General features: G+C 47.9%; 1 protein-coding gene across 1 annotated transcript; it reads right to left on the reverse strand.

Moving 5' to 3' along the window:
* Positions 1-642: 642 nt before the first annotated feature.
* On the reverse strand, positions 643-24,672 carry BLM (BLM RecQ like helicase). Its single transcript, XM_066635707.1, has 21 exons — positions 24,547-24,672; positions 23,656-24,284; positions 22,121-22,286; positions 21,783-21,871; positions 21,284-21,419; positions 19,237-19,958; positions 18,092-18,283; positions 16,882-17,000; positions 13,776-13,889; positions 13,137-13,235; positions 12,890-13,038; positions 12,130-12,236; positions 10,568-10,728; positions 9,448-9,643; positions 8,281-8,471; positions 7,695-7,836; positions 6,437-6,636; positions 5,976-6,168; positions 4,864-4,986; positions 2,462-2,654; positions 643-871 (listed from the first exon to the last, which is right to left on the reverse strand). The coding sequence occupies exons 1-21, from the start codon at positions 24,669-24,671 to the stop codon at positions 685-687; spliced, it is 4,233 nt and encodes a 1,410-aa protein (XP_066491804.1). The 5' UTR covers position 24,672; the 3' UTR covers positions 643-684.
* Positions 24,673-24,934: the final 262 nt, after the last annotated feature.

A 24,934-nucleotide genomic window follows, 5' to 3' on the forward strand; every position in this document is an offset into this window, starting at 1 on the left:
GTGTGCTTGCTTTAAAAGAAGTTACATAATGGGTTGATGGACATTAGCACTCCCATTTTGCTGACCAGCTGACTCTACAGTGCACCACCAGAATCTACAAAGCAAACGTTGTTGCACTTTCCATCTTGCTGTTCACAAAACTTTACTAATATCCTGATTGCGTCCAAATGAGGGAACAGGCCCACACCATCTATCCCCCACCCTTGCAACACAGTGTTTCCCTAGCTAGTGGTACTAATGCTAGTGGTAATGAAAAGGCAACCATTACTTTGCAGCAGCAGAAACAGCCAACTCCTTTCATTCTTCAAAAAATTCAAAGTGAGCACAATCATTCCGAACTGACACTTGCTGCACGTCTTTGAAAGGTGTATTCCTTGTCTCAGATGTACGTGCCAATAAGGGTGCCTTGAATACTTCTGCTCAGAAAAGCAACAGATATGCAACAGCTGCATGGCTGTGGCCTGCTCCACAAATGCACCCTAACCAATGTTCATTTTCACCAATGGTCAAAGCAAGATTTTAAAGTCAGTAACCTGACTCCATTTTGTGTGTTGTTTTTTTTCTGGAGACGAAGCCAAGTGTCTCACAATATGGTTCCAACCACCTACTTATTTAAAAAAATTTATTTAAGCATGAGTGTTTTATGGTAGATAAATATACAACATGAGCGGAAGATCAACAAGGTCACACAAGTGACAAGGATGTAAAGGGGCATGATGAGAGAGCGTAAGAGGGTCTCAGGTGCTGTCTGCTTTGGGGTTTTGGGGGTGCCATAATTCCCAGTCTTGGACCACTTCCTGGCCTGCCAGAAGGCACACCAGATACAGAGCTTCTAGAGGAGGCGCCTGTCTTCTTGAAGATTTTGTAACCCCTAGGAAGGAAGAGCAGACAAGGTGAAGGTCCCATACAGAGTTACTATTTCTGAACCACAAAAACCACCTGCTCTGCTGGCATTTTAGTCACACTCTCACATAAACCAGAGGACATCCACTAAAATTGAGTGTTGGGAGGACAGACAAAAGAAAATATTTCTTTACTCAGCGTGTGGTTGGTCTGTGGAACTCCTTGCCACAGGATGTGGTGATGGCGTCTGGCCTGGACGCCTTTAAAAGTGGATTGGACAAGTTTCTGGAGGAAAAATCCATTACGGGTTACAAGCCATGATGTGTATGTGCAACCTCCTGATTTTAGAAATGGGCTATGTCAGATGCAAGGGAGGGCACCAGGATGAGATCTCTTGTTATCTGGTGTGCTCCCTGGGGCATTTGGTGGGCTGCTGTGAGACACAGGAAGCTGGACTAGATGGGCCTATGGCGTGATCCAGTGGGGCTGTTCTTACGTTCTTTTTGAACATTGGTAATACAGAGACTTGTGTTCCAAGAGCTCCCCAGGGCAGCACTCAGCTCCTGGTTGACTGGCATGTGACTAGCATTTTCCTCCTTTCTTTTCTCCAGCAGCCCCTTATTTTTATTTGTCTACTCAGCACTCCAGCCCCTGCCCACTACTTCACCAGTGCCCCATAAAGGCAGGCAGCACTTGACACAGAGCGCAAAGGGAGGCTCCTAAAGCACTTACACTGCACACAACACTCCCAGGGAACTCAACAAGCAGATGGAGTGGGGGGCAGCCAAGGAAGCAGCTGTGCCTGCATCTGTTCCACACGCTGAATCTCCAGCCAGTACATAAAGACTATGTCCTGCTGCTAAGGAGAACACAGAAAGGGGGACTTTTGCAGGCTGTGGGTGGGGAGCATCCCACAGCATTGCAGGAGACCGTTTGAAGCACCAGGGGCAGCAAGGAAGCAGGAGATCTTCAGAGACAAGGTGTGGTGGAGTTTGAAGAGCAAATCCCATAGGCAGGAGTGTCTTGGGATGGGAGAGTGAGGCCGCAGAGGACTTGGCACACAAAGCAGACAAAAAGCCAATGTAGAGGGGTGCAATGTGATCAGCACAGCAACTGACTAGAAGCCCAATGCTGAATGGAGACAAGGGTGCCAAGCTGAGTCACTAGAGGACCAGGAAGGAGGAATGACAGATTACCAGTGTATGCGTGTGTGGTCAGGGGGCAGAGAAGGGTCAGATTCCTACTGTATTGTGAAGGGAGAAATGACTTGATTGGCAACAGAACATGAGGAGCAAAGGAAAGACGCCAAAGGCAGCCAAAACTGCATGCTTGTGCTACATGATCAGTAGATAAGGCAGTGTGCTACTTGCTCTGAAAGGCTGCAGAGTAGGGGCCCCTAGTCCCATATCTGAGCTCTGTCAGTTATGGTTTTAGGAGATGCTTTAAACAGAAAGTGATTCCATGCCCTCTTTGTGTCAGCACCTGCTTGCACTCACTCCCCCCAGCTCTTCGCAATAAAGTGATTGCATTGTGCTTAATTAGTACTGTGGTAGGGCTGAATTCCTATCGGCAGCAAGCAAACCAGCAGCAGGAGCTTTGTCAGAGATCAAACACACACCTCTTCGCCTGAGCCAGCTGTCCTGCAGAACCTGCTCTCTTCTTCTTGGAGTCCCTGAAGAGGGGGGGCTTCCTCCTCTTCCTTCCCTTGCCGGCTCTCTTAGGGAAATAGGCTGAGGTTGTTCCTGAGCCCTCCTCTTCCTCCTCCTCCGGGCAGGCATTTCTTCCAGCAGCAGAGTCCAGGGCAGGGTCCACTGTGGGGAGAGACTCCTTAGTGCCCGTCCAGCAGCCCCATGCCCAGCTCAACCCTGCAGCTCTTCTTTCCGAGCATTTCTGGCCCAGGAGGGGGTTACACATCTGCACTGTCCTGAACACCCAAACTGCACGGCCCCCCCTTGTGGGATTTTGCGTCACTTCTGCCATGCCAGTGATGGGGATGCCAGTGATGGGGGCAGGAGTGTTAGCTAGCTTCCCCAAAGGCTGTTCTGGCAGTAGATTCTATCCTGGGGGGGGGGGGGGGTCTAAAGATCAGCAGTTGCACCCAACAAGTGACAGGTCACCAGGGAGGTATACAGCACCAGAGCACCTGCCCACCAGCCTCTCAGATGATGTGCATAGGTGTGCCAACCGCAGTGCTTAGTCTAGCCCACGGGTGACCAAACATTTTAGCAGGAGGGCCACATCATCTCTCTGACACTGTGTTGGGGGCCAGGAAAAAAGTTAACTTACATTTTAAGTTTGAATAAATTTACATAAATGAATACATTAGAGATGGAACTTATATGAATGAATGAAGGTCTTGCAATAGCTCATGGCCTATAAAAGGCCTTGCACAAAGCAAGGCCAGCCTTTCCTTTGCTGCCACTGCTGCATCACAGACGTGAAACAGCAAGTAGTGGAGGGAGCCCTTGTCCCACAGCTCACACAAGACTGTGAACAGTTGGCCGTCATGCTAAGAGCAGTTGTGTTGGGCCACCGCAGGCTCCAGCAAGTCTCCAGAGGGCCAGAACTCACTGGAGGCTCCCAGTGGGCTGCATTGAGAGTCCTTGTGGGCCTCAAATGGCCCCAGGGCCGGGGTTTGGGCACCCCTGGTCTAGCCCGTTGGTGAGGCAACAATGCCAGGTAGCAAATGGCCTTGCTGGCTGGCAAGGAGGTGACCAGGAATGGAGCTGTGGAGGAGGCTGGGAGAGCGCGTGTCCTCTTCCTGGGGACCCAAGGCTTCAAAAGCTCCCACAGCTACAAGTACAGAGAAGCCATTTCACACAAAATACCTGCCCGCAGGTTCAGTAACAGGTTGTTGAGAAAGTGACATTGCAGGTGGGTCTCACTTGAGTGTCACAACAAAAACCCTGGCTGTCAATATTAGCAGAAGGAAAGAGAAAGCTCAATAGAGACACCTCCCTCCTCTGAGCCAGCCTTTTGCATACCCCCCCCCCCCCCAAAAAAAAAAGCTTTAAACCAGTGGTTCCCAACCTTTAGGAGCCCACGGACCACTGAGGCAAAAATTGGAATGTGGTCGATGGAACACATGCAACCCCAACCCCCTGCACACAAAAAATACAGGTTGAGCCTTATTATTCGCTTGGGTTCCCTTCCAAGCACTCAAGTGGATAGCAAAAAATGAACTATAGCAAATCAATTTAAAAACAAAGTTTCTTTGCTCCTGGGAACAGCCTTGCTGACCTTTTAACTCTAAGATAAGAGTCATTAAGAAGACAATCCATCAATCAGTCGTCCTCCAAGAGCTTTGCTCAGTCCCTCCCTTCTCCAATGCAAAGCTATCACCTTTCTTTCATGTGCTCAGGGGGAAGGGAGGGGTCCACTGGAGAGAGAAGGACTGACAGATTCTCAGCCAGCTGCCCCCCCTCTCTCATCAACAAGGCTGTTGTTAAAGGACAGTTTTTAAAACTGATTTTAAAGGGATGTATTTTTCCCCTTCTCCAGGGATCAGCACATTCCTTCTCATTTGCAGTGGCCATTCGTGTTGAGTCAAATCCCTGTATAAAAAAATCCGTGTATAACAAGGCTGGACCTGTACATTTAAATTTTGTAATAGTTAGAGAAGATTTATTGAAGATTTATTAGATGTATTATTTTTAGAGAAAGTTTGTCACTGCTGCTTTCATTGCCAGGTGCAGCTGCAGGCAGGTTGTTCTCCACCCTCTCTTGTGGTCTGTGGGGCTCCCAAGCAATCACTCCCCCATGAACTACCAGAGAGGGCAGAGAATGGATCACTCATAGCTGCAGCCGATACTTCAGTGCTGGCTTCAGGCAGTCCGTTCTTCACCCTCTCTGCTAGTCTATGGGGGAGCATTCACTCGGCGAGACACTGGAAGTGATCAAAAGCTATTCCCTCCCCCCCAGACCTAGCATACCACTTCTCAAAGTCTTGCGAACCACCTGGGGTCCACAGACCATAGGTTGGGAACCAGTGCTTTAAACAAATTAATACAGAGACAATACCTGGCAGTGTCCAGTCAGAGTACTTCTGCATGACTGCACTGATTTCTGCTCCATACTTCTCTAGTTTGTCCTCTGTGACACCGTCGATCTGAAGCAAAACCTCTGGATCGGACGACAGCGTCTCTGAAGACAAAAGGAGATGTTTGGAAGTCTCAAAAAGAAGCAGAGCCAAGAATGCAGCTAATTGCACTTGTTGCCGTGGCCAGACTTGTAGACACATAGAACAGTCACATGCACAAGACACACAGCAGAACCTCTCGAACCTCCAATCAAGAGCTTTGTTCTTTCTGAAATTCCCAGGACAGGGACTAATGTGTCACCCAGCAGTCACTGGGAGAAGAGCACCCAGGAAGGAGCTTTACTCCTTGCAAGAGAAAGAGGTCTCTCAGAGGCAAAGCCACAAGCATGTTTAGTATCCTGCTGCATGTTTAGTATCCTGCTGCCTGCCTGACTTAGCCACCGCTGGAAGATCAGCTCTGCTCCCAGCAAGTCCGGCTCTGCTCCAGAGGAATTTCTCAAAAGCACAGAACCCTAGACCAGTCAACGGGACTGAAACCCCCAGGCCAAGGACTAGCAGAAGCCAGTGGTACCTGCGCTTGACAGAAAAACACCACATCTTTCTGTGGCCTGAGAGCTGTGTTGGCTGGAGTACTGGTGCACTAGGTTTTGTGCATGTTCTTCTCAAGCAGCACATGCATATTTTAATACCCACAAAAAGAGAAAATAACTATGGGATCTGAAGACTATGAAATGCAAGAGTTACAGCGGGTCAGTGACACATCTACGCCAAGTCCAATTTGTATACACTCCAAAGAACTGACTGGCCTTTTCGCAACAGGCTGCCCTTGAGAAGACCTGCTGTTGTGAGTTGTCACTGCGTTGATCTTGTATACATCTGGACTTTGCACAGGAATGTGCAATGTCCTGTGATGTCCCAAAGACATCATGGCCTTAGGGCCACCACTGATCATTTCCCCCTCTTCACCAGGATTTATTAGCCTTTACGATGCCACAAGACACTGAGCCCTCCACCCCCGCTTTCTGCTGCAAAAGCACAAGGCAGCTCTTCTCCTACGTGATTTAGTGAGTTTCTTCCCGACGATCAACATTACCTGCTATCCTTTTAAGAGTGGCAGTGTTGAAAATATTGAAGTAGTGGACACCAAACACTTTCCCAAGCTCTTTGCAGACATCTGTGAGTTCAGAGAGACATTTCGTGACCATCTCTTCCCGCTGAGACACGTTGGTCACTGAAGCCCTTTGCCTGCGGATGCTACTAGCACTTTCTGTCATGTGGAACTCCACCTGAAGGAAGCCAAAGGACATTTGAACAAAGCATAACCAGAAGTGAGAAGTTGCCTGAAGGCAGCTGCTTCCACTAGAACTGGAGGCGATGACAGGGTAGGAAGGAGTCCCTGCCCTTGTCTTCCCCCCTCTGCACACACCCCACTGTCCTAATTTCAGGCTTATTGCTCTGCTTGCTCAGATTCTGGGGCTCCAATTGCATATGAGAGAAGAGAGTGGGCCCCTTAGGCAGGCAGGATTCAAGGGCACACCTGTCACTGCTACACACCTGCAGAGTGCTGCTTAGCACAGCACATGCTCTTTCCCCTGTCTGGACGTAGGCGACCGCCTGGTCGTTGGCTGTGATGTACAGCTCTTCGTCCAGAATCTTGTCTAAAACCAGCTTCCTGAAGAGGCGCTCAGCATTATGGCGTGAGTAGGCTGCTCCTTTGCCATATATGCCAGACTGAATCTTGGCACTTTTTGTACCTGTTTGAACACACAACAGCATCAACAAATGGTTGACAAAGCAAGAAAGACACATGCAGGGCATAAGCCCACAGCAGCAGCACAGTAAGAGGTATGATGCCACCAAGCAAGAACTCCAAAGAAGCTCCTTCTACCCTCCTAGTCCCCCGCCAAATAAAGCAAACTCCAACCCTCCAGGCTGAGCCTGCAAGCAAAGCACATGGCCTGTGAGCTTAATGCATCTTACTTGGAAATCAATAAGGGCTGCATGGTCACAATCAAGCAAGGGCTCCCATGAACCACTGCACCCTTTTCTGTGCTTCTGTGAAGTACCACAGGCTTGCAACACACCAGGGGCCCTTCTAAATCACAACAGGACAGACTGATCTGGACTAGCACTATGACCTTCCAAGCACTAAGAGAGCCTGGGGACATCTCCTCCCATATGGAACCTGCTGGAGACATCTTCTGTATACCCAAGGACCTTCTGCCTGTCTTGGCCATGCCCCCACGCCTCTGCCTGCAAACGGATGCATGACAGGTAAAGACAAGATTGGATGCCACAACCCAGAGAGCCCCTATTATGGAACAGACTCCCAAGAGAGATGCACCTGGCCCTTTCACAGCCTGCTTTCAGGAGGTCCTGAGAACGGCTTTGTTTCAGCAGGCACCTTTACTAATTGGTTGTTTTGTTCCGCTGCAGGCTGAATGTTTGATTTTTCTACTATATGGCATCTTCTTGGATTTTATTGTTTGATGTTAACTGTATGCCATCTTGAGTATAATTCTCTAGAAAGCCAAAGCACAGGTCCTCCAATGCATGAGTGCAGACATCATGAATTGAAGCCATGTACCAGGCAGGCAGCTCTCCACATTCTCCAAAGACTGAGCAGGAGGCAAAGGCTGTAATCTCGTTTGCACTTATCTGGGACTAAGCCCCACTGAGCCGAGCAGTACTTCTAAGCAACATACTCAGGATTGTACTGCACAAGTGAGCATCTCAGCTGGACTTCTTCAAAGGAAGACACTAAGTGCTTTGCATTTAGTACTTGGTGTTGACAGAACACAGGACAACTTACCCAAGAAAATGTCGACCATCATGTTCAGGGTGTATCTCCCCATGAGTCTCTTTGCACCTCCGGCACCTTTTTCACCACAGTGCTCCTGAACAAATCTCACAATACTTTTCACTTCTTCCGTCACATCCCTTGGTTTAAAATCCTAACAAAAAGTTTTGATATGGAAAAAGTTCACTTGTTTCACTGTGTTTGCTTATTGACAATAGTCTCCCAGTTAGGATACTGTTCCAAAACCAAGATCATTTTGATTTACAGAAGTACTTATTGCTGCAAATTTAAAAAAAAATAAAATCTTTTTCTTTTTTTGAAGGACAACAGGCAGAAAATATAGTCGCATGTAGAAGAAAAACTGCCCATTTTACTTGTTATTTTAAATTACACATTTACAGATAAAGCAGTCTGATGGAACTCCTGGGAACATCAAGCAACACGCCAGAGAGATTTGGAGAACGTCTTTGGCAAGGGGTACTTGTCAACAGGTTCAGCCTACAGTCAGCCCTGCCCAACAGGTGTCAGGAAGCCCAGTCTCAGAGAGCAAGCCCAGAGTGAAATGTTTCAGGAGAACACAAAGGCAGAGCCTCCTTACCTGCTTTTTGCCGCAGTTGTCGCAGCTCACATCAGGGTGCTCCTTACAAAACTTGGAATCAAAGCCCGTTTCCCCAAAATAGGCCAGCAGCTGTATCCTGCGGCACTCCACCACATTCTCGCAGTAGTGGACCATGCTGTAGAGGTTGTTGAAGTGCGTCTGCCGTGTGTAGCTGTTCCCGTCTTTCTCCACTGTAAGGAGTACAATTTCTCTTTACTTGTTACTGAGCAGACTGAAGGGTGGAGTTTCAATGTTGCAGTGTGGCAATGAGCCATGACTTGCTGCCATGAGCCTGGGGCTCATAGGCTTCCCCCACTTCTCTCCTCTCCTTAGAATGCAAGGAGAAGACTGAAAGGTTCCCTTCTGTGATTTGTAAGCAACTGCAGTTTCCCATTACAGCCAAGTACCAATCAGGTCAGGGTGTGATATCCTGGCTTTGTCAATCAATTGCTGTTTGCACACAGGAGGCTCCTTCACCCAGAATCGGACCACTGGCTTGCCTGGCTCAGTGCTGTCAACACAGCAGCTCTTCGGGATTTCAGGTCAGTGTTTCTGTCTACCTTACCCAGAAAGGCCACCAGAAATTGAGCCCAAGGCCTTCTGCATGCATAGCAGGTACTTTGCCACAGCCCTTCTCCAAAGTACAATTCTCCATATTTGATGCAACAAGCTGGAGGTTCCTGCCTGCTCATTCTCAGCACAAACAAGCTATATTGGCTGCAGAAACTGAACTGGGTCACCTTCTTGTCAATCATTTGCAAATGTGAGAAGACACAAGCAAGTCAAAGGTTGAAATTAAGGTTGCAGGTTCAATTGTTATCTTTCTCCTATAGGAAACGCAGGGGAGACCCCCCAACACATAAAAGCAGATCATCATCAAGGCAAATTCCTTAAAATGGAAGAAATTCCAAGGGGAATTTACAGTTAAGACTCTTCCGGCATACAATGCTGAGCCTCTGCCTTGGGGGCATGCCAGAACACAGATTCTAACATAAGAGGAAGGTCAGTCACTGTCACTTGTGGTCAAAGCTACCTATTAGCTGCACTTGTGCAAAAGTCAATTACAGATTAGTATCAGCAAGGTGCTATCTCTCACGCTAACATATCCAAGCCCACGCTTATGTGGGCCTTTGATCCCTGGCTCCAAAAGGTCATGCGTACACTTACTCAGAATGAGCCTTCTCAGTCTGGTGACATCGCTGTAGCTGTAGAAGAGCAGGCAGTGGGACATTTCTCCATCACGCCCAGCACGGCCAGACTCTTGGTAGTAGCCTTCAACCGACTTTGGGAGGGAGGCGTGGATGACGAAGCGCACGTCCGGCTTATCAATTCCCATGCCAAAAGCAACAGTCGCACATATAATCTGGAGCAGAACAAGAGTCGTGCGCAATCAAGATGTTAAAATGCCCCCCACAGATTCTGCAGGCAACTCTACCTTGTCAGCCATTCTTCAGGACTGGTTTTCGGCTAAAAACTACATTCGTTGCTCAGTGAACAAATTATATTCTAGTCTGAGTCTTTTTCATTAAATTCCACAGAAGTCATGTTTTCCCTGGTCAATTACTGCACACAATGAGTCATAAACGTTTAGATCAGCGTTTCCCAAATTGTGGGTCTGGACTTGATTTTTGGTGGGTTGCAAAAAAAACACAACACCAAACTTTGCAAGCAGCCTTGCCCAGTTTGCAGAAGAAAATGGTGAGCTAGAATGCTAACCTGTGATATGAGGTCATCTTCATACCCCCCTGCCAAATTAAACTGTCACATTATCTGATGTTTCTCTAATAATTGGCATGCCATAGATCGTGTGTGAATCCAGTTTCAGCCTGTTTGGCTTAGAATTCCCTAACTGCACATCTTGCACTCCACATCAGCCTTCTGGGTACCCTGGAATGTTGGGGGAGCTGTCCATGGGGGAACAGACCTTGAACTCCATTTCCAGGGAGAGTCTAACAAATGTCTGCACACACATACTAAGGTCTCTAGCAGCCTAGATCTGTTTCTGTTCAATGGGTCTCAATAGTCATTTTTACAAGTGGGCCCTGGTGCTAACACATCTGAGAAGCTCTGGTGTTGATCAGTGGTGGTTATGCTCCTTGACTTCCACGTGTGCATGCTCACTCTATAGCATGCATGTGCACACCTTGCCTTTGCTCCACAAAAGTTTTAAAAAACTCTTTTTCAGGCAAATACAAATACTCAACAAGATGTAAAAAATTTTTAAAGAGACACACAAATCCTCAAGTAACCAGAGAGGGAAAGCGGACATAGCTACAAATTTCGTTACCTGACATCCATCCTGATTAATCCACTTTTGCTGTACAAGGTCTCTGGTGCCATCAGGGAGACCAGCGTGATACGCCAGGGCAGAAAGACCCGCCTTCTGCAAAATGCTGGCAACCGAATCACACTCAAAACGCGAGAGGCAATAAATTATTCCAGAGTCATCTGAAAACACAGGCAAAGCATGAGGGCCAGAATGCTGGTCCTTCTCTGCGATCAACAGCAGCACCGCAAGCCCTTCTCCTTAACGTCTTTTCATATTCTTATCCCACCTTTTGGGTGCAGAAGAGGTCCCCAGTGCTGCTCTCAACAATTCAGCATTAGACACAAACAAAATGTACAGTGTGATCCTCTACCTACCTACTCTGAAATAAGTCCCATGGAACTTACTTCTTCCTAAGTGTATACAGGATTGCAGCCTTAATCTAACAGAGAAGACGAACATACTTTGGGAGGATGGGTTTCGGCACACAGCAGTGACAATGCGACCAAATACCCTCAAGGGGTGCTGGGCTCTCCCACGCTGGAGGTCCTAAGCCAGAGGCGGAACAGCCATCTGCTGGGAATGTTCATGCTTCAAATTTCCTACCTTAAAAGCAGGGAACTGGAGGGCCTGGAAGGCCCCCTCCAACCATATTAAATATCTATCTGGCCTTTCCTCCAAAGAGCTCAGAAGGGCACACCAGGTTCATTCTTGTGCGCCCTTCTGAGCTCTTTGGAGGACGGGCTAGATGGAGGTTTAAAAATATTTTAAAAGCCTCTAAACATGTTTGTAAAACAATCAATGCAGCATCAGCACATAAAACAAAGCCTCTCCCCAAAATGAGATCTGGAGCAGGGCTTCATCAAGGAATTCAAGCACTAAGAGGAGTGGCTCCAATGGAGGGAGACATTCCCTGAGATACTGAAGACCAAAGCCATTTAGGGCTTCTGAAAGAAAAAAACCAGTGCCTTGAGCAGGGCCCAGAAACAAGCTGACAGCCAGTGCAGATGTCTCAGAATTATCAGCAGATGCACACTACCGGCCCACAGGATGAGACTGCTTATCTGTGCAAGGACCCTGGCAAGGCAGCTGGGCTGACAGGCAGTAACTGCCCCGTGGGCAACTCATGGGCTCCATGGGCAGCTGTTTCCCCCACCCCTAACTGGACAGTCCAACCCCCACCCCACACTGGTTCTCTCTTCCCATGCAACATCCGTGTTATGTGTTTTAGCAGACAAGCCCTCAGGGCCCATAGCCACAGCAGGGAGGGGCCACAACACGGTGGCAGAGCCATCCTTGCTCAATCTCTGGTGGCTTCTCCAGTTAGAGCTGGGGAACCCCCCCCCCAAAAAAAAACACACCCTGGAGACCCACTGCTGCTGGTCTGTCTACAGGAAATGAGAAAGACCTGGGGTCCCACTCAGTGCACAGTACCTTCCTGCATTCCTATCAGGCATTTTTGCATCTCTCACTGAGTTACACTTTCTAAAGGAGTTACACATTTCCTCTGAATTCCTCTCCACTCTCATTCACAAGAAAAGGAACACACCCAACTAGAAGAAGAAAGGGGAGATTTAGCTCACGGGGGTGGTATTTCCTGATCCACTGCAGACAGTCCAGAGCGACACTTTTCGGCTTCTTGGGCAAAACATCATACTTCAAGTTGTGCCGGTTGAAGCTCATACTAAACCTAGAACAGATCAATCAGCAGGAGTCGTTTGATTGAACATGCCATCTGAGAAGGGTCTACGTGTGCATGCGCACAGACCCCATGAAGAGATTCAGGAACAAAGTGATTAGGCATTCATAGCAACCACCTCGCTTCTCAGACTGAGCAAAACATTAGCAGCGGGCAACAAAGTCGTCGTTTATAAATAGATGAAAACAGTTGATGCAGGTAGCAATCAACACACAAGCAACAAAAGCAGACCTCTGGTCCTTGGCTGAAGACTCGGCTCGCTCCGCACTTGGACCTGAACACTGGAATGTCTAAATCAGCAATTTTCAACCTTTCATCTGACAAGGCGCTAAAATTGTCAAGGCACACCATCAGTTTTTTTACAACTGACAAGGCACACCATGCTGCTGATGGGAAACTCACATCCCCGAATGGCCCTACTAACAGATGACCCTACCCCAAACTCCCATGGCACACATGCAGACCATTAATGGCACACCAAAGTGCTGTGGCACACTGGTTGAAAATCACTAGTCTAAACCCACCAGGATACGCACACATTCTGGTCACTGACGACAACAACTGACTTGTATTTATATGTACTGTTCAGCGGACATTTTATTCCCCATGGATTTCCTCCTCTGCATCCTCCAGACCAAACTTACACTTGCGGTTTAAGCATCTCCAGTTGATTTAGGATGTCCTTCTGCACCCTTGGGTTGGCGGTAGCAGTGAGAGCCATCAAAGGAACGGAGTGAAATTTCTTGCGAAGCAGACTCAGCCGCTTGTAGTCCTGTCGAAAGTCGTGTCCCCACTAGGCAAGACGGAAAATAGGAAGATGTCCATTCAAGTGTGGACTTGCAGGTCCCACCTGGATCAGCAACCTGTGGAGATTCTCAGAAAGATACTCACCTGACTGACACAGTGGGCCTCGTCAACCACAAAGCGGGCCAGCAGCTGTCGCTCGTACAGATTCTCCAGAGCTGACATCAGGCGCCCACTTGAACAGACCTGCGGAAGACCCATGCCAAAGAGAGCCATGCACTTCAGAGGACCATGGTTTCTAATAACACGTCAGCATCTTGACTGAAGAAACATCTCTTGGCATGTAAAGCATTTTCTACTTCTTTTCTCTTTCCAACCGTGCCACCAGGCAGGCTAGGTAGGATAACCACCACCTGCTCAAGCCACCCAGAAAACCAAAGCCTGAGAAGAGAGGGGAGCCTGGCTCTCCACCATCCAAACCCAAGACTCTTAGCAATACTCCTGCCATCCACTGGCCACATCCAGGGCTGGTGCAGCACAGCAGTAAGAAACTAAGCTGCATACCAGGAAGTCCCTTCAATTCTCACCTCTGCCATGAACCGCACAAGGCTGGGCCTTAGGCACATTTCCTCCCCCAGACACAACAGAGGGAAAATACCTGCTCCCTTTACAGGGCTGTTGGAGGGACAACAGCAAGATAATGCAGGTGAAACACTTTGAACTCTCCAAAAGGGCCAAATTACACCTGCCTCTTTATGCAGGTGGGCTTTCAGGCCCCACACAAACCTTTTCCGGAGTAACGTAGAGGAGTTTTATGATGGGATCTCTCTTTGACAGCTGCATGTAGATCCTGGATGCTTCAGCATCACTCTTATCACCGGTTAGGGAGGTTGCTGGAATCTAGGACCCAGAGAAATAGCTACTTGCATTTCACAGCAAATTATAATTGTTAAGCATCTTTATATGCCACCTGCAACATAAGAAGTGCCCTGCTAGATCAGGCCAAAGGCCCATCTAGTCCAGCTTCCTGTATTTCAGTGGCCTCCAGATGCACAAGACCACAAGATGCCTGCATCCAGCCCTGGTATAATTTTATATATCTCAATCATGTCCCCCGTCAGGCACCTTCTTTTAGACTGAAGATTCTCAAATTCTGTAGCTTTTCCTCATAGGGGAGGTGCCCCAGTCCAATATGAGGGAAGACCAAAAGGTTCTTATCCTCACCATGATGCAGATGTGCTAGGAATCTGCAATTTTAACACAATTATAGGTGGGAAACTTCATAATATGCATGCCAGTTTTCGGCATCACAGGTCTTGTCAAACTGGACACAGAACCACAAGAGTAGAAAATGTCATGCTGGACAAAACTGAGTATCAAGTTACGATAGGGTTCCTCTATCTTCAATGGAAATCTGCACAAAGAATCCATGAAGAGATGTCAGCTGTGTATGGTGAGGAATGTCCACCACATGAGACTGTTAAATGATGGAAACGGGAATTCAAATGTGGTCACCAGTCTTGACCCAAGAGAAGGCCGTTCATCGATAGCTACAGAACCAAGTGTGGTGGCAAAGGTTGAGCAGCTAGTGCTTCAAGACAGACGTGTGACTGTTAATTTCTTAGCTAGGGAGGTGAACGTTAGTCTGAATATATTGCATGACATCTTTCATATGAGCAAGGTGGCGGCACGACAGGTTCCCAGGTTACTGACACCTTTCCAAAAACAGCAACCCAAGGAATGTGCACTTTGGACCTGTATCACAAGAATGAGGGGGACTTTTAAAACTGATTAGTGACTATGGATGAATGCTGAGTAAACCTGCATGACCCCGAATCCAAAGAAATGAGCAAAACATGGAAACATGTCTCCTCACCCACCCCCAAAAAGCTAAGGTTCAACCGTCAACCAGCATGGTCATGATGTCTGTGCTTTGGGACAAAGGTGCAATATTGACAGATTACTTACAAAAAGGGTCAACAGTAACGGCACGTTAAAGGAACTTGCTACAAAAGTTATGGGATATCAAGGAAAAAGATGTGCTTTGCTGTCCAAAAGTGTGCTGCTGCTAGCCAACAATCCACCTACACTCCAAGCTGAAGAAACAGTCACTTTTGTGTATAATTGTGCCCCTGCCCCATCCCTCATATTCTCCAGCTCTGGCACCTTCAGACTTCTTCCCGTTTCCAAATATGAAGAAACATTTATGAGGAAGAAGTTTCCACAATGATAAGGAGGCCATTACTGCTGTGGAGAGCTGGTTGCCTTCAAATCTGCAGACTTCTATGATGATGGTATTAAAGGACTGTTCCAAAGGTATGAGAAGTGTGTGGCCCTAGGAGATGGATATGTGGAGAAGGAAGGGTCAGTGGACCAAATTTCAGATCCCCAGCACAATCAGCTCATGGTGAGGTTAAGAACTTTTTGATCTCCCCTCATAATCATTTTGGTTGCTCTCCTTTGCACCTTTTCTCGTCCCACTATGCACTTTTTGAGATGTGGCGACCAGAACTGGATACAATACTCCAGGTGTGGCCACACCATCGATTTGTAAATGGTATTATAATATTGGCTGTTGTATTCTCAATCCCTTTTTTAAATGAACTCAAGCATGGAATTGGTCTTCCTCACTGCCACCATGCACTGGGTTAACACTTTCATCAAGCTGTCTACCAGCACCACAAAACCTCTCTCCTGAAGCCATCAGTGGAAATTTTTATTTCTAGCCCCAATGCACATCAATTACACCTGCTTACATTGAAGCACATCTGCCATTTTGCCACCCATTCCCCCTATTTGGAGAGACCCTTTTGGAGTTTTTCGCATTCCAGACTTCACCACCCAGGAAAGTTTTGTGTCATCCGCTTTTCAAGGTAGTTTACACAGCTAAATAAAAGATCCCTCTGCCAAAAGGGCATAAAATTTAAAAATATGCAGAAGACACAACAGCAACAGCCATGGGAAAAGATGATGGGGTGAGGATGGATAGTCACTCCCTCTTTGCTAAATGTAAGTGGACATCACTGCAAAAGGTGTCTCTTTGCCTAGTTAGCAAGGGCTAAACTCACACAACTCACTCCTTAAATACAACTTGGTCACGTTTAAATACAATACTATTGTTGGCCATTTGTCTGTCACCCTGAACAACAGCAGTGAGCTTAAGGTCAAAGAGAGAAAGCAAACACTACATAATGCTTATGAATTCACGGGATTGAATGTGCCTGCCCCCCCATCCATAGGACTGTGTTCCTAATCCTTCCACTGAAGGACTGAGCAATTCTGGTCAGCGGGACCCATAGCTGAGAGATGGTCACTGGCGCACTGCTCCCTCTACTGATGGAAACAGGATTAAGTGTCAAATATTTACACACTATCTTTCAATCAACAGCAACAAAAGTTCCCAAGGCTAAACTCCTGGTTTTTTACTAGATTCTTATGTCAAAGGACCTTGGATTCACTTGAGTTTCAACAGCAGACAGAGCCAAATACAACTCCCCTTGGAGTTAAGAACTGTTCCCTCCTTGGAGGCCATCAAACCGTTTTGTTCAGGAGGGCTTCTGATGGATAACATGATGGACAGGGTTTTTAATTCTAATTGAATGTAATTTTAATTTGTTTAATCTTATGCAATCCACCACCCAGGGTGCTTTATCTTGTTTTATTGTTTTTAATCTTTTATTATTGTTTTATGTTTTTAACCTTGTAAGTCGCCTTGAGTGCTCTTTGCTGGAGAAAGACATGGTATAAATTCATTAAATAAATAAATAAATAAATGTTTCTGTAGGTAGTAGAAACTAAATCAAAATCAAATACCAAAGCAAAAAGTTAGATATTATACACAACACACACAGGCAAAGAATAAAAGAACAGTACACTATGGACCTGAACCCACATCCATGGACGTCAGCTTCTGAACTTGATCAACGATCAGCGACCTCAACGGAGAGATTACAATGGTGACTCCCACGGAGACGCAGGCTGGCAGCTGGTAGCATAAGCTCTTGCCTCCTCCTGTAGGAAGCATTAGGTAGAAAAATCAATGCTCATCTAGAAAATTTACCTGAGGTGTGAGCAGAAACAATGCGGGTGACCCAGCAAAGCTTAGCAAAGACCAAACTTTCTTAAACCAATGGTTTTCAAAGTGTGGGTTCAATTTTTGGTTGTTTGCAAAACTGAAGGGCAGATTAGGTTGTGTCTATCAAGGATTAGACCAGCTGCTACTTGGGGAGGGGGTGATGGCTAGAAATAAGCAATTTGTTCTCACAGAGAAATTCATTATCTGCAAATGACAGAAGAAAATGTGCAAATCTTGTTCATATTTTCAAGAGAGCCCAAATACCAAGCTGGGAGAGCTCAATTATAATGGGGGCCAGATAAATAGCTTCTGGGGTCACATTCGGCCTGCAGGCCTTATGTTTGACACCCCTGGTCTAGGGTCTCTAAAATGTTTGAGAACCACTATCCTATACAGTCTGATTTCAAATTTAGCTTTCTTTAAAGCGCACACACACACACACACACACACACACACTGTCCTGCCCCACTCACTTGACTCCCAAGAGCAGGAATTTGTAAATGCAGGTCATAAAGCAAGATTTTGTGGTTTAAACGTTACTCAAGAATATGGGAGTTTTTGCATTCCTGTTCTTCAACGCAACTTTAGATCACATCAATTTCAAAAAACAGAAATCCTTTCGAAACCAAAGTTCCAAACATCCATGCATCTCTGAGTCATTTACACAGGAAAAGGTTCACAGAAGAGAAGAACCAGCAGTTTCCAGGGCTACTGCACGAAGCCACTTGGGCCTTCACTCTCCCCAAGTATCAAGCCTGAACTTGGTGCCCCATCACAGTCTTTGTAGTCCAAATGCACACTGCAGGCTCTTGCGGCAAGACAGTGCCATCCTACACAGCACCTCACATACCTTGGTGCTACACAAATGCTGTACAGCAGAAATTGCAGGACGCTGTCTCCTAGGAGACGCAAGCCCCATGTGCCCTCCCCCTCACTTTCCCTGCCAGCCTTTAAAACCCCCACCTGGGAGCAGAGTAGCCCTCACGGCACAGACTCCCTCCGCATTGGCACTCTCCTGGACACACACCTGTGGGCATCAAGATAAAGCAGTCCTCGTTCAGCAGAGCAGCATTGATGGCCTCAAGTTGGTTTATCCGAAAGTGATGCAGTCCAAATTTTTTGTGAAATATTTTCATCATCTCATTAGAATGGCGAAATGTTAAGCCTCGGAAGCGTTCCAGGGCTGGACTGCTGGAAGGCACACTTTTTACCAAGGGGGCTAGAAGTAAAGCATGAACAGAAAACATGATTTGGAGCTTTTCTGACACTTTAGGCATACAAATGTGCTTCATATATTGCTTTGTTTCACATAAGCCTCTTTAAATACACAGGAGTGACAGAATGGGTAGTTCAATTCTTAATTATACTGACAATACTAACTTGGGGTAGAAGTAATTCTGGATTTCCTAACATAGCCTCTTGAAAAATCTTATATCCAACTATGTGGGCACATACTTAACCCATTTTTGCCTGGCCCACAGGTGTACACATTTGGTTCCTGTTGTGGATATGTAACGTTGGGCAGAAATGGCTTGACTTTCTCAGGCCCAATCCTTGCCAGCGCTGATGCAGCCATGTCTAGGGAGCGTGTGCTGCATTCTGCAATAAGGGGCAGTCACAATAGCCTCCTCAATGTAAGGAAACATTTGTTCCCTTACCTTGGAACTGCATCAGTACTGGAAAGTTGGATAGGCTTCGGCCCTCAGTGAATCAATGAGATGAAAGCATTTAACTTTGGACAAAATCCAGCCAATATTTCTAAAATGCCTGTCACAGACAGAATACAAACAAACAATTGTGAGCAAAGGAGAAGCTTCAGAACTGCAGAGAGAGCATTAATTCCCCCCAAAGAAGCAGTGTGAACACAGTGCAGATATGAACTTCTTTACTGCTTAAGTTAATGCACAAGTAAGTTACTTCTGCCAACTCCAAGAGGTGCATTTGAAATCAATATGAGAAGCCGTTTGGGCCACATCTCTCAATGTGCTTCAGAACTTAAATGCAGGAGACCAAGATAGAAAAAGAGAGCAATTGTGATGCTGTACCAGAAGAAATTCCCATAGTAACAAAATGAACTCAACAATATGCCCAATTACTTAATTAGATCTTTTGCAAGAGTTCTTTGGCATGACACACTTTTCTATTGGAAATTAAAGAATTAGCATAATTTACCTGAGCAGCTCTTGGCGGGCACAAAGTGGTTTGGTTGAGGGAAAGTGGGTTTTGAAATAGGACCATTTCCCTTGGCCAGAACAAGGCTTCCTGCCATAAATGGTCGGCCTTCCCCATCACACTGGTACTGAGCCTTCAATGACTGTTCAGTTGCTGAAGCACTGAGGACCTCATCCAACTCAATGTCATCAATATCAAAGTTCCCATCACCTGGCACTGAGCTCTTCTTTGCTCCCACATTGGTGTTAACAAGAGACTCCTTATTTGGGCTGCAGAAAGCAGTCAGATTCATCCTCGAGCCCTCCTCTCTCCCTTTCACCTTCGGATCTTCAATCCAAGAGCAGCTGAGAGACATACTCTCGAGTGAAAGTCTTTCATCACTGCCTCTTTTGGAAACAGACACCCCTGCATTGTCCAAGATGTCACAATCCAGAGCAGCACTCTCTGAAAAACCTGACAGGTCAACACAGTGTTTATCTTGAGCATTTGGGGCTGGGTGAAGATTACGCTGATGTTCCATAGTAGCAATTGATTTCGGGGAAGGTTTTCCAAAACTCAGCATTCCCCCATGACAGCCCCTGGTATACTGACTTTCTAGCAGAGAAGAAACGTCACCTTTCAGAGAACCATCATGCAAACCAGGACAAGGTTTGCAATCTATGGTCAAAGAAGCCCCCAGGTCCTTTCCTCTTCCATTTGTGTAATAATTTAATAGTTTTCTTCTGGACACAAAAAAACACACAAATGATTAATGCATTATTGCTGCCCTCCTAACTCAAGACTTTACCTCATTAAAAAGAGCTCTAAGCTTTTTACGGCATTAGTATGGACAGCTTCTTGCTGTCTTCCTCAGACCATTGCTCAGCTGCTCTCAATGCCTGTTGCTGTCGCTTCTCTCATTTCCTAAATAGCAAGACTGTGCTCTCTCATCTGTGTACCCATTCTCCCAAATTACCTAGCAAAAATGTTTGTTACAGAATGAAGCTCAGAGTCCACAATTGCAGAACAACATACATGTGTCCTGGGCTCAGTCAGGAGGCCTACTACATCCATGGTCAGCTTAGTGGGCTACCCAGAAGACAGCAAAAGGAAAGGAGTCACAGGACAGCTCTTCAGTTGGTGCTGCTGCAGCAGCAGCCAAGGTCAACCACAGCTCCATTACTGGGACAATGGGAATGAGCTCAGCCTTCCAGCAAGACCTGAAAGTGTTGTGGGAACTGGAAGACCACCTGGGTGCCAACTTTCCTCACCAGCATCATAAGTGAGAGGAAAGTGGTCAACAAGAGGCAGCTCTCTTTCTCTGTTTCTCACTCAGGAATTGAGGTTGGAGAACCAGGATACTTTCAAACCCCCCCCCCCCACCTAAGACAGATGGAGCCACTCTTCATGAATTAAGGGGTGCTGAAATAGCAAGCTTTATGTTTTTCCTCAGCCCTCACACAGGCTATGAAAGCAGGCACACATATGAAGCTTTAGTCTTGGGCGAGCAGGACAAAAACACTGGCCTGGATGCATGCTGAATGAAATCAAGAGTAGAGTTTTCCAAGGGGAGAGAACCAGCACCCCTCCCCCCACCTCGGACCCCACAGTTCAAAACCAAGCACCATGCCACTTGGTGACACTTTATGATGCTATCGACAGATAACCTGGGCACAGCTATGGAAGATAAGAGGGCAAAAAAGGTAAGGGGAGACACTGGAGAAGAAGTTCTGCCCAAAAGCAGAACTTGCCAGTTTCCAGACATGGCTCTGTGTAGATGTGACAGCCTGCTTCAGCTTTATGCAAATTTTATTCAGGACTAGAAATACCTCATTTACACACACTTGTGGACACCTGAGGTATGTATGTACTGCTGTGTGCGTACGTTTTTGTGTAGACGTGGTCCATTCTTTTGCTGGTGCTTCCATGCGGGCATGATAGCACTGGGACAGCAGCCTGCAATGTCGGTTTCAGGTCAGAAACAGACCCTTGGAACCTAATCTTCCCACAAGCAGAGGCCTTACTTAAAAAGTTCCCAGTGTGAGATAGATACAAACTTCAGGCAGACCTGCGATCTCGGTACTGAAGGAGCTCCTTTCCACAAGACAAAGACTTGAGTTCCCATTCTGGCATAGAATCCACCAGTTTGCAAATGCCCTCCATCACGTTGCAAAGGGACTGTCCCAAATATAAGAACTCCTCATCTGAAATGTAACACCATAAGCCAGGTTATAACACCACTTCAGTCACACTCTAGCAGCCTCTGAAGGCTGGCCTGCCTGTCCAATTACTGCAGACACCCACCCATAAGTCGATCTCACAGATAAGTCGAGGGCAGGTTTTGAGTAAAAAAAAATCACTGAATTTTATACGACACTCAGATAAGTTGGGGGTTAAAAGGGGGGGGGTCTGACTATAGTTTTGACTGGTTGTGACTGAGGCCAGATTCTGAAAAATAACCTACCAGTAATTATTACCTAACAACTGTACAGTCTGCAATTTATTAAAAGAAATCTGTGCCTTTTAAAGTAAGACAACTCAAATTACTTAGTAAGAAATTCTTTTACCTTCCCTAGTTCCATCAGGAGTCACTTCAGAATTGGGGAGAGTGTTTTGCAATGCTTCAGTAGCCACTGTTTTCTCAGGACCAGGCTCGCTAAAATTATGAATTGACAGGAAAGGGAAAGTCATTAGAGGCATCAGATAGAGTATAGAGCATGGCTGGGTTGACTGCAGGCTTGTGGGATCCACTAATTTTTTTTTTTTTTTTACTAGAAACCCAAAATCCATCATCTGGCACCAGATGCAGAACAGCAGCTCAGGGGGTAGGCTAATGGCCTCCAGGGCCAAGAGTCCACCAGCCCATCTGAATTATCCTTCAGAATGCTAAGGAAGGCCATCGTACCTCATGTTTTTGAAAGAGGATGCAGAAAGCAGCATGTCTTCCTCCGGGGAAGGTGCTACAAAGTCCACGTAGTCCTCCTCCTCAGCAGGCTCAGTACATGCAGCTGGAGTATTCCACTTATCTGGTCCCTCACATCCATTTGGAATGAGATCTGCATCATTCTCGGCTTTAACAGGAGCAGCACAGAACAAAATATTTCACTAACCAACATTATTTTAAAACAAAAAAACTGAAGCAAACAAACGAATTCTCAACTATTTCTATTTGGGCAAACTCGTTACAAAAATCAGTTCTTTACATATACGTGAGAACTACACATAGTAGTTAAAACACACGTGTGACTTGCTTACCTCCTCTTCCTGCCCACCCCAAGTAAGTAAATTCCAGTAAAAGGAACTAGAGCTAAATTCTGACATCTTGACTTGACTCTACAAGCTGAACAGCCCAATTCTATTGAGCTGCCTCGCAGGTGAAACTAGCGTTCTACTAGTGTTAACTACCTTACCTTATGTTGAACCTTATGGCCTGGCAGCACGTGGATTGTGCGCTGCCAGAGTGTCAGCAGGGAGGCCAGAGCCTTCACCTGCATGCATGCAGACCAGTGATTGCAGAGGAGGCAAGACAGGGAGGGGGAGGGTGGAAAGGGTAAGTAACGGGGCGGATTGGGTCAAGGTGCATCGGTTGCAGCGTCAACTGAATCCAAGCCCCTTCCTGGACCCAATCCCCCAGGCCACGCAGACTTGAGCCAAGTTTCATTGGCACAATTCCGAGTAGGCCAGGCCGGCCTTGGAGGCTTATTCTAGGAGACCTCTGCAATTGCGCCACCCACCCTCCCATGCAGCAGGATTCCATGAGAGCTGTTTTGGCATCACTAAATTGATGGGGGTGGGGAGAAAGATAGGATTGGGCTCTAAATGGGTAAAACCACTACGAACGATGAGGGCTCAGCACACCTAGACTGGCTTGAAAACTTCATATGACTCAACTTGGAGTCCATGAATTGATTCACTCAGATACGGCAACTGCTTTTAGAGTACATCTGTTCATTTTTTACTTTGCCATTCAGTATAGTGGGCAGGGTGTTGATCTGAGATAGGGGAGATCTAGATACCCAGGTTCACTCAGCCTTGGAGCTCACTAGATGAGCCAACAGTTATCACCATCTCCCAATCTAAATTACTTCACTGTGTGGTTATGAGGACAGAAAGGGATGAGGAACCATGCACACAGCCCCAAGCTCTTGGGGGGAAGGAAGGTGAGGCAGAAGTGCTGGGAACAAGAGAACCTCACTCAGTCACCAGCTGGGGAGCGAGTAAGCAAGTAGCTCCCTCCTTTTCACTATCCACTTCACACACCCGATGAAGTAAGCTCTTGCTTACGAAAAATCATGCTGTGTAAACACATGGATCCCTAATATGCAAGGAGACTCTGTGTTGCAGCAAGCACAAAGTCTTGCTACAGTTCTCCCAGCGTTTACTCCAGCTATACCAACATGCGTCGCCTTAGTAGATACAGCTAGAAAGAGAGCTGATCACCCTTCAAAGAATCTTCTATTTTCTTGCTCCAGGAACCCTCTACAGGAACATCTTCATCTGCTGGATTTTCACTGGGAGGGGGGGTTGGAGAATCGAGCCAGATGACCGAGTGGTTATCAGCAGAATTTGGTCCCTCGTCAGCCACGGACACGTTGTTCTGGAGAGCGCGGACATCGTTCTCCGACCTACCGGCTCTTCCAGCAGCAGGTACCCCGAGTGGCTTGTCAGTGGAGGAATTTGGCTTTTTGGCAGCCGTGCCGGTTTTCACAGACCGGACGCCTGGCAGCGGCACGAGCAGCGCTGGGGACGTCTTCGGGCTCCTGGCTACTTCGAAGTCGTCAATGTCATCCCAGTCGTCGTGGATGTTGACCACAGCGGCAAAGGAGCTGCTGGGGCTGCCCCTGGGTGGCCGGAGGGCGCCTGGCCTGCTGCCCACCTCTCTCTCCTGCACGGAGGGCAGCAGACGGCCGGAGACACCCAGACGCTGCCAGCTCGGCTCCCCCTCCAGTTCCGGTCCGCTGGGCTTGGGCTGCTTCTCCCTGGAGGTGTTGCCGCTCTGCTCCCGCAGGACCAGGTCCTGCCTTGCGCCCTGGCGGCCGGGAGAGGCCCTCTTCCTGAACGTGAAGCCCCTGCAAGACAAGAGGCTCAGGCTCTCCCTGCCGCCCGCCCTTCAACCGGCCCGCTCCCTCCGCACCGCCTCTGGCCGTCTTCAGGCGCGGAGGCGCTTCGGGGCGATCCTGCCCAGCCGCCTCCTGCGGGGGAGGCCTGCGGAGGGCCGTCGGCTCCCTCGGCTGGGGCTGCCGGTGCTGGAGCCGGCCAGGACTGTCTCCAGCCCACTCAGCCCCACTGGAGGCAGCCCGGCCCGCCAGTGCCCCGGAGGACGGTACTCACGCGGCGGCCTTGGGCCTGGGCGGCGCCGGCCTCGCCAGGGCGCCGCGGGCCGAGTGGAGCTCCAGCTGCTGCCGCAGGTTGTTCAGAGGCGCGGCTGCGGGAAGGGACGAGCGAGCCGCCGCCATGGCCGCTCCCGCCTTCGCAGCTGCCGCCCGCGCAGCCGCCCGCCTCCCATTGGCCGGGGGGCACGGCACGGAAGTGACGACACCGCCGCTTCCGGGGCCGCTGCGCGCGCGCCTCTGCCCGCCCCTCCCAGCTGGGCTGAGGACGCGTGTCGCTTGTGTGCACGCGCGCATGTTCGCACACGCGTCGCGGGTCGTTCACAGAAGAAGAGCCCCGCCGGGCCGAGGCCCCTCTAGGCCAGCACCCGTCAGACGCCCTGCTCCGG

The sequence above is a fragment of the Tiliqua scincoides genome, chromosome 8 (assembly GCF_035046505.1).
Source record: "Tiliqua scincoides isolate rTilSci1 chromosome 8, rTilSci1.hap2, whole genome shotgun sequence".
Lineage (NCBI taxonomy): Eukaryota > Metazoa > Chordata > Lepidosauria > Squamata > Scincidae > Tiliqua > Tiliqua scincoides.